This window comes from Xiphophorus couchianus, chromosome 5 (genome assembly GCF_001444195.1).
Source record: "Xiphophorus couchianus chromosome 5, X_couchianus-1.0, whole genome shotgun sequence".
Taxonomy (NCBI): Eukaryota; Metazoa; Chordata; class Actinopteri; order Cyprinodontiformes; family Poeciliidae; genus Xiphophorus; species Xiphophorus couchianus.
In genome coordinates, this window is record NC_040232.1 from 5,798,271 (window position 1) to 5,808,416 (window position 10,146).

Genomic DNA, 10,146 nt, shown 5'->3' on the forward strand with positions numbered 1-10,146 from the left:
TATTTTATCTGAATCCAAAGTTAATGGGTTCTCTGTTTCAGGCTTTCTGCTTTTATTTTTGTAATAATTGAAATTGTCCTCACACCTTTCCTTTTTCTTCTCAGGGACCGAGTTGTAGGCCTGAATAGAAATGTTTTAAGGAAATTGTTAATAAAAGGTTGTGTAGAATTTAGTTTGTGTTCTGGTGCACTTTATACATAACTTTTTAAAAGAATCCTCTCCCCTCTCCCTTCTGGCCTCACATGGGGCACTTAGGTGCAGATAGACTGGTTGCGCTGGCCAGACAACATTTTTACTGGCCTAAAATGTGGCTGGAATTTGAGGACCACATTACCGAAGTGTTCCGATGTTTAAAAAAGTTGAAACCCAACAGAGTGATTAGAACACCCAACCAGACTATCACAACAACTGCACCATTTGAGATTATCTCAATCGACTTCCTTCACTTGGAGAAATGTAAGGGAGGTGAAGAATACATACTTATCATAGTGGATCACGTCACTAAATATGCACAGGCATATGCAACCAAAGATAAATCTGGGAAAACCGCAGCCAGGAAACTCTTTGATGACTTTAAAACATGATTTGGATTCCCATCCAGAATACACCACAATCAATGTATTCTGAAAGAAATTTGAAAACAGTCTCTTCAATAAGCTCCAAAGTTTCTGTAGCATCCGCTCATCTCACACCTCACCTTAAAATCCTCAAGCAAACTCTGAGAATGATTAAAAAAACTCTTATTGAAATGTTGTGAGGAGACACAAAAATCAAGATGGAAGGAACATTTAAACAAAGTGGTTCATGCTTAAAATTCTACTGTTAATGAAGCAACTGGATTTTCTCATTTTCTCCTTCTTTTTGGTCGTGAATGCTGCCCGTCGACCTAAACTAATCACATTCTGGCTATGCTGAGAAATTGAAAGAATTGCAATGGAAAACATTAATAAAAGTGCAAAAAGAGGACAGAAAAACAATAATCGTCGCACTTGGAGTTCCACCTTGAGTTCAGGTGGTGAGAAACCTAACACCAAGAGGAGGACCTGGAAAGCTTCATAGTAACTGGGAGGACATAATCTATGTTGTCAAAGCCCAGAAGTGGCCAAACAGCCCAGTGTTTGTTGTAAAACCATTGCATGGAACAGGAAGGGACCAAGTGTTACATCACAACCTGCTATTACCATGTCCTTACCTGGTGGAAGAGCCCAACATCAGCGGTTCAAATCCCGGAAAAAAATAAAAAAATTTAAAAAATCAAAGTAAGAAGAACAAAAAACCACACAACTGACCAAGATGTCAAACCTGCTGATACGGAAAGGTCCAATGAGAAAGACTACTATGTATGGACTGCAGCAAGACCTGCACCACCTTCACCCTTAAACTCTAAAATCAGAGGCTGAGTTGGACCTAAAGATCTAACTGAGCCAAACGAGGTCTTGGAGGAAGGAGAAGAGGAGATACATTCTCAAGAAGATGAGGTTGGTTCAGATGCTGCTAAATCTAATGATGGTCAAAGAGATGAAGGAGCACCTGGAGAACACCCAGGAAGGAGGAGGCAGCCCATGAGAATCTACACTTATGACCAGTTGTATCACCTGACCTCCTCAAGAGCAGATCCACCAGAGTATATACACTCATAAGACAACTCTTCCAGGCAATCCTCATCCATATATCCTTATTATGGCATCACTTAAAAAACTAAATCAGTTCATGTTCATACTCATTTTGTTAGTTTAACAGGCTAGTTAATATTACAGTCTAATCTAATAAGAATAATAATCCATGGAGATTTGTGAAATTTTATGCTGTCAGTTGTGAGAACAGATTTATGTTTATATTGACAGTTTTTTTCCTAGTTTTTGTGGATATCTTTGTTCTGTATTGCCAACAATCTTAAAATGTTGTTAGGCAAAAAATTTTTGTGGCATAGGGTGTTGCATCCTATAAGTATTTTATTTAAATTATTACTATTTTTTAATGTTATGGCTAAAACACTCTTTTATCCATTTATTTAATGTGTATAATTTGTCTTATTCATTTTATTGTTTAAAACATTATGCCTAGTTATTTTTGTTCGAACATAGATGTTTTACAGAATTAGAGCTGTGTGCTACGTGACCGGAAGTAGTGTCAGCTGTAAAGTTGTAACTGGAAGTAGAAACTATGTAACGGTTTTTCTGTGCTCCAATGTCCGGCTGTTCCAGAGATTACAATTCCAAGAGAAATACACACCGAGTGGGGCAAATCTAGTTGCTGAAACTGAAGGACTCTGTCTGTTTTATGAGTTCAACACAATCAAAGAATTGAAATACTTCAATAAATTTCTTTCACTGTTACCTTGCTCCTTTATTGACTGAAGCTAAATTTAAGTGGCTTTTTATGAGTTTTTCTTCCTTGCTGTTAAACCTTTCCTTCATTGGAGGTCCGGTAGAACTGTTCTAAATGTAGAACAGTTTGTTCTACCGGACCAAAAGGTGCCGGTAGAACTGTTTGTTCTGTTAGAGTAGATACTTTGTACAAAACACTGCAAAAATAAAATCCTCAAACTTTCGCAGCAGTTACAAGAAACAAAGTAACTATATTCAATAGACCTTTACATGATGTTCTGTATGAATCTTTATCTCTCCAGGGCTGCTGCTTTATAAACCACAGTTCTCAGCTCAGCGAACTTAGACATTGCTTGTTTCAACTTCTTTTCAGTCTGCCTTGGACAGGTAAGATTTTTTTAATATCCAAAAGGAAAATAAAATTAACTGGAAAAAAGAGTATCTTTGTTTAGAATACACTACAGCAATTAAAAATATTGTGTGTTGATTTAGTTATAAAATTTATTTTATAGAAGGTCATTTTCTTGTGAATTTATTAGGGGTGCACTGATTATAGGTTATAGGTTGAAAGGCTTTGATGAATCCTGACTAACTTACAGAAAGATGCAGATTTTAAGATTAGCATCTTAAAATATTAAAAATCTTGCCGATTTCAATTTTGGCAGATATCAATTTTTTGTCTGAAATCTTGCTAAATATAGCAAGAAAGTTGATGAGTTGCCAACAGTGAGGTGAGTATTGTTAAGTACAAACATTTAGGCATGATCTGGTGGGCCGGTCCTCTGCAGCAGAGCAGAAGAAGAAAGCAGCTGATTTAAATACCTTTGCAGAGATAGATAAAATCGGTGGATAAGATCGGCTTCACATGTAAAAATATGTAAAAAAATTTCCCCAGACTTAGGGAAATCGACAGATAAATCAGTTGGGCGATAAATCAGTGCACCCCTAGAATTTATAATTTCACTTACAGTAATGTGGTGGAGCTGTGTGGCTGTTTGTTGAAATCAAAGATTTGTAGATATATAAAGCTGAATTTGTGTTTTGTTCATTGCTGGGAATCAGAATTGTTGAAACCAAAAATGTTGTAGCCACTTCTCAAGAGGACATCAAAATTGTTGGGAATCAGAACTCGCTTTGACATTTGGCTTATGTAATGCTTACAAATTGTAATCCATAATTTATTATTAATTAGTAAAGCCAAGCTCAGTCTCTCATGAGGGAATGAAGAAACTCTTCACACAATATGGAATGATCACTGATATGCTTATTTCTAATTGAGTCTCAGAATTTATTTACTAAATAGCCCAACTTCACAGCTGAATTATTATGTGAATAATTTCTTTATTTATTTTCTGGCATGTAACCTAACTACTGACAAGATAAAATAAATATATAGAATAATAAAATGGGAATAAAATCAGATTAATGAATGAACTTCATTGTTTTCTTCACAAATATCTGCTGGCTATAACATTTTGTGTTATCTAGAAGTGTTTACTAATGTTTCACCATCATTAACTGCTGCTCCCATGAACAAATACGTTCCAACTCAAAAGCCTGATATTAGATTACTGAAACACTTATTTAAATGTCATATCTGCTTATAGTGCCATTCATTTTAAGGATCTTATGTATAGCATAAATTAGAATAAATTCAGGATATGCTGCTAGCACCGGGCTATGATATGAATTGAATAGAATTAGTAATGGTCTTAATGGCTTATCTCTGTTCAGTTATTTTTGCATGTTAGCATATAACTTTCTTATACGATGTTATATAAATAAGTCATAGAAATAAGGAAAATGTCATGCACTATGTAAAAAACAATTTCATTTCTTTTCACTCTATCTTTTAGCTTTTGACTACAGCTATGCTGCCCGATTCAACTTCAGCTCTTCTTCTCCTAAGCGTCCTCCTTGTTCACTCCTCTGTTCTGTCCTGTCGGATCGGGACCCAAAGCGAGTGTGATGCTGCTCCATTTGTACCAGGCTACAACCTGGTGGGGGAAGGTTATGATATAGTCAGACTGCAAAGAAAAGGAGCTTATGTGATTGATGTGAAGACTTATCTGAGCTCCGCTGACAGCTGTACTCTCTGCTCCAACCCTCTTCAAAACCATGCCTACCAAAAAGTAATTAAAAATGCATAAATAAACAGCTGCACGTCTGACTAGAGATTAACAATAATGCGACTTTTCTCCACTTTAAGCTTCCATCTTCTGTTGTGGACTGGCGTGCCATCAATCGATGCACTGCTGAAATCTCCAGCAGTCATCACACCTCTGCCAGGTATTTAAACCTCATTGTGAACACTGTAAACATTGAATCACATAATTAAACTAACAAAGACGAGATTTTTTTTTACATGTTCCAATCAACAGAGTATATTTATTGGATCTTTATGTGGCAGACCAACACATAGTGGAAGTGGAATCAAAATATGAAAAATATGGTGTGCATTTATACTGGTTTAATGAAAAGTGTGTTTAATACCTGCTTAGAGGTTGTTATTTTAAAAAAGTACTTTTAATCTGAAAATTGAGCCACATATGGAAGCACATTCAAATTTACTGAATATAACTGTAGTTTATGAATACCTACCTAATAAGTCTATGGTATTAAAATAACAATAGTCGAATCAACAATTTCACTAAGCTATAAAGCTTAACTACCTTATTAAAAATATGAAAAATGAACTGTATAGATGTTTAATAATGATTACATCCTTTAAAATGTCCAACAGCTCTCTGATTCAGGCTTACACATCCCACGACACCAATGATTGGTCGGTAAGAAACAACTCAAAGCTGAACATTTCAGAATATTTTCAATGGAGCCCTTATAACACAACCCTGATAGAAACCTTGCTGGTTGATTTTCTTTCTTTCACCATTTCAATTCAGTTAAAATGTGCTATTCCAAGAATTGTATTATCTTTTTTACTTTGAATTCAGTTAGAACTGAAGTAAGTGATTAGCATAGTGATAAAAAATATGGCTTCTTATTTAACACCTTATAAACTACATGTTTTGTCTGTATTTCATCAGTTTGGCTTGGATGTTCAAAATGTTCTGGAGTCTGGCAAGTCAGATGTGGGAGGCACCCGCTCCAATGCCTACAAGTTCGCTTCACAAAGGAGCAAAGAGGACCGCTACACTTTCAGCACACACAGCATCACCTGCAGCCATTATCGGTAGGATGGAAATTTGACTTTTTTCATTAAGTTCTGACCGGTCATGGTTATAAAAATATTTATCTAATTTTGTGTTGGTGTTTAGTTTTCGTGTATCAAGCACACCTAACTTAAGCATAGATTTCAAAAGGCAGTCAGAAAATCTGCCAAGTCACTACAACTCCTCCACTGCAGATGAGTATGGAGATCTCATAAACACCTTTGGCACACACTACTTCAGACTGGTGAGAACTTTTGCACACACACAATATGAATTAGTTATACACATTTTTCTACAGGGAAGCATTTTAAAGAACTTAAAACCTGTTTCAGGTTATTCTTGGAGGGCAACTAAAACGACTGACATCTTCACGAAGCTGTTTGTCCTCCCTGAATGGGTTAAGCTCAAGTGAGGTAACAAAATGCACAACACAACCGATTTTTACACAACCATGTATTATACTTCCATGATTCTAATGCCTACTGATGAGTCATATGTGACACCTATATTTTTTAACTTTGATTTTGATTTTTAACTTTGATGTCTAGTGGGCAGAAAGATACAATTGTCTGGATGATTTTTGATGGAAGTACCTGGGAGCAATCATTGGTCAACAGCCAAAAAATTGTCTGTGGTTATTCAGTTGTTTTAGGGTAATTTTGATGTACTGAATCCAAAAATCACAACTTTCTGAACTAAGCTACGTACATATTAAGGGAGGCAGTCATGATGGCTGATTACTGTTGGACTCTGAAGAGAGATATCCCTGCTGCAGAACACACGAGGCATTCAAAGAAACAGAAGTTCATGCCCCGAGTTTTGCACAATGAAGACTTAATTTTTAATTTACATGTACTTACCCTTATCAGTGTTTATTACTCAGTTTACAGAAATCCAAGTTTGTATCATTTAAATAATATACTCTGTTAGAACAATTTTTTTCATTGTCATTTTTGGATTCAAAGGTGCAAAATAGTCCCAATTCAGTTAAAAAAAAAAACATAGACAACTTCCAATCAATATTTTTTTGTTACTTAGTGTAATCATAGTCGTAATCATAGTCTTACTGTCTTACTGGTGTTTAGAACCAGAAAGTTACTGGAGAGCCAGTCACTGATACAGGACATTGGACAAGGTTGGCCGACCTGTCCTGATGTGGACTTAATGGTATTTTACCGTAAATTAGAGCAAATTATTATTATTGTGGATCCGTAGTTTTTTTTGTCTTGCTATGAGTTAGTTTGTAACCATTTTGTCTATGCAATACAATTTATTTGTTGACGCATTAGCACAGTATATTGTGCATTATATATTCTGCTATATTGTATATTGTATATTGTATAGGCACATGAATATTACATGGTTTAATGACAATTTTAGATAGTTATTGAGTTGGTAAGTAATAGGTTTGTTTAAATTGAGGCAATGAATTAAATAAGTGTTCATGACTTCTCCCTACTCCTTTTCAAACAGAAAAGTAGTGGTAAACTCATTGTTTTGTTCTTGGTTGTGTATGCACAAGTTTTCTGTCTTACTGATTGCGTGTTTTTTGTTTAAAAACCTATTTCAAATAAATAAATCAAATCAATCAAATCAAATATTTTTAATTGTAAGTGTGTCATGAGGAGGAAACAGTGTGCCACGTCTCAAAATATAACATTCTTGATTCGGGTCACGTGTGTTTACGTATTGTTTTTGTGAACTTATACCAGTTGTCCAGTAGGTGGCACTGTGTACAGTCACATATTAAATTACAGTGGTGTTTCTTAGGCTGCACTTATATTATTACCAAATGAAGTTGATCACTTCCAATAATCTATTTTAAGTATGTTTAAGAGTTATTTTTTTGTTTTCTTCTTCTTTTTTGTATTCTTCTCTGTTTGTGTCTGTCTCTTTAAGGAAATGTCTGGAGTAGTGCAACTTTAAAAAAACAAATCTCTTTGCTGTTCTTTCCCCCAGGTCCACTCCTGTTTATCTATGGGTGTTGCTGTTGGCTTGGGAAAGACGCAACTCACTGGTGCTCTTAAGTCTTGCAAAAATGTCCTACAAAACCAGGACTCCTCCACTAATTTCAGCACTGGTCTCCACCAACACTACACAGAGGTGTCTGGAGGAGATGGTTGGTTGGGGGAGTTTACAATTTCCAAAAATGATTCCATAAGCTACACAAAATGGCTACTGAGCCTGAAAAATACGCCAGATGTTGTTTCGTTCTCCCTTCGACCGCTCTATCAGCTTGTGCCAGGCCAGCTTCAAAAGGCAGGGATGAAAACTGCTATTGAGCAGTATTTGATGAACAATGCTGTGAAGAAATCACCCCAAGAACCACACTGTGAGACCACCACTCCTAATTTGTCCTCTAACTGCTGCCCTCAGCAAGCCTTAAAGGGAACTCTATCAGTGACCATTATTCAAGGCTACAACATCAGTGGAGATATTGCTGGGAGAACTGAGTGGTGGGTTGATGCAAAGGTAGAATACTATGACCTAATGATACCTGATAAGCACACCATTTATATAGTTCTTCCTTTGTTCACAGTTTTGTTCACATATGGTATGGTTCCACAAAACAGAGCACCCACATGGTCAAATCCAACAATCCGAAGTTCAACGAGAATTTTGATTTTGGCAAGGTCAGTAAACGTTATCATCACAGGTTTACTTAAAAAATCTCAACAGAGAAACTCATCCATTTACTCTGCTGATGCAGAAGAATTTATAACGTTAATACCAGCATTTATCTTGGCGAAAATAAAAACTCAATTAGCAGAAGTGAGGAGAATTGAGTTTTTATGCATAAGTTTTGAAAGAAAGCTGATCCATTCATTGGTGCCACCAAAACTATTTGTTACCAAACATTTCATATTGGGTCAAATATCATTTACTATCAGAAATAAGTTGTAGTTTAAATTGCAAATAAATTAATGTTCATGAACTAATGTGTCCTTCAACTTGTTTGCATGAGACAGCAGCCACAATAACAAGAAAAGAGCTCCTCCCTTTAGGCCTGACTCGTTCTTGTTTCGGTTCTCACAACCAACCTGGATGTCTGTGGACATGCGGCTCCCACACTCACTGCTCTGCTTACCTGTTGTTGAGTCAGGAAGTGATAACCCTCTTTCATTGCTTTTAACATAAACATTTGGCTATCCAAACAACAAATGTCCAAAACGTACTTTTAATGTCAAAGTACTCCAATCCTACTGATTGCTTATTTTCTTGTTTTTAAAAACCTGTTTGAAATAAATAAATCAAATCAAATAAGACAAATCAAAGTAAACATGATATGTAATGCAGACAAACAGCATATGGTGTAGGGAAACTTGGGGAATGGACAATCAACTCTATTCTTAGTTCCAAGTCCAGTAGGTGGCACTGTGTACAGTCACATATAGATTCTTTATGTTTTGGGATGCCGAGTCAGCACTTGCATGAAAAAGAATTTGGTTTTACTTGATTAGACAATACATATTTCACGGTGTTTATGGTCAAGTACAAATAAAAGTAAAAACATAAAAGAATCTGAAAATATTTGAACAGAAACCACTTTACACATATATTGTGTAAACAGACACAGCCCAGCTGATGTATTTCATATCTTGTGCTGTTGTGTTTCAACTAAGATTGCACTGCATTTATCAACTTTTGAGATGTGTTTTATTTTCTATATCACGTTAAAAAGTTGACTTTGAACTGGAAAATATGCATCTGAAAGATTCTCCATTCCAATTTTCTCATGAAGGTGGACACAAACAACGTTCTGAGGGTTGAAGTTTGGGATAAGGACTTGTTCTATGACCAGTTTCTCGGAGACTGCAGGCGGAACCCGACCCCGGGCACTCATCATATCAAGTGCTCAATAAAGAGAGGGCGCCTTGAGTTCACATACACGCTGACCTGTGACCCATATCTGACTGGAGACCGGTGCGAGCGTTATAAACCATCTCCTGACTGACAGGAGCTTGGTGATCTTTGGAAATTAAAGCTTTTCATTTCATCACGTAATATTAACTCACTAAATCTGGTAAAAACTCAAAATCATTAATCGTTTAATTTTGTTAAAGACCCAGTTAAATGTACAATAAAAAATATTCAAGATTCTGTGTAACATTTAATCACAAGAAATAACTATGCTTTAATATATGCAACCAGAAACTGTGTTCCCTTTAATGACAATAAAATGTTTTAAATTGCTACACATTGGTGACTTCATATATTGTCAACAGATCTTGTATAATTAGTTGTAGAGAAGTAATTATGAATTATGACTTATTTATGTTACTATAAAATAGCAAGTTTGGTGAGCTATGTAGTTCACTAACCATAAACTGTTTATAGCTTTATGTCCAACTAAAATAAACATTTTTACATGATTTTCTCAAGATTTGGTTTGTTAGAAACGGCAGAGATGTAGGTATGCTAAAAAAGTATGGTCAGACCTTCTGTTTTCAGCAAAGCGGAGAACAAGGGGGCATATTTTTCAACATGATTATTGTTTCCTTAGGGTTTAATGGTTAAAATCAAGAGGCGCTGATGAAATTTATTAATTGAAATAATCTCCCATCATCTAGTCATGTTTGAAAACAGCGAAGACATCTCATGAGCCACAATGTTCAATGTTTTTTTGTTATTCTTATTTATTACAT

General features: G+C 35.7%; 1 protein-coding gene across 1 annotated transcript; it reads left to right on the top strand.

Annotated features, from left to right (window-relative positions):
* Window positions 1-2,620: 2,620 nt before the first annotated feature.
* LOC114144274 (perforin-1-like) lies at window positions 2,621-9,698 on the top strand. The gene is made up of 10 exons (XM_028016917.1): window positions 2,621-2,714; window positions 4,197-4,459; window positions 4,537-4,616; window positions 5,071-5,116; window positions 5,375-5,520; window positions 5,606-5,744; window positions 5,833-5,913; window positions 7,460-7,956; window positions 8,040-8,133; window positions 9,243-9,698. Exons 2-10 carry the CDS (start codon window positions 4,199-4,201, stop codon window positions 9,453-9,455), a joined length of 1,557 nt encoding a protein of 518 aa, XP_027872718.1. The 5' UTR covers window positions 2,621-2,714; window positions 4,197-4,198; the 3' UTR covers window positions 9,456-9,698.
* Window positions 9,699-10,146: the final 448 nt, after the last annotated feature.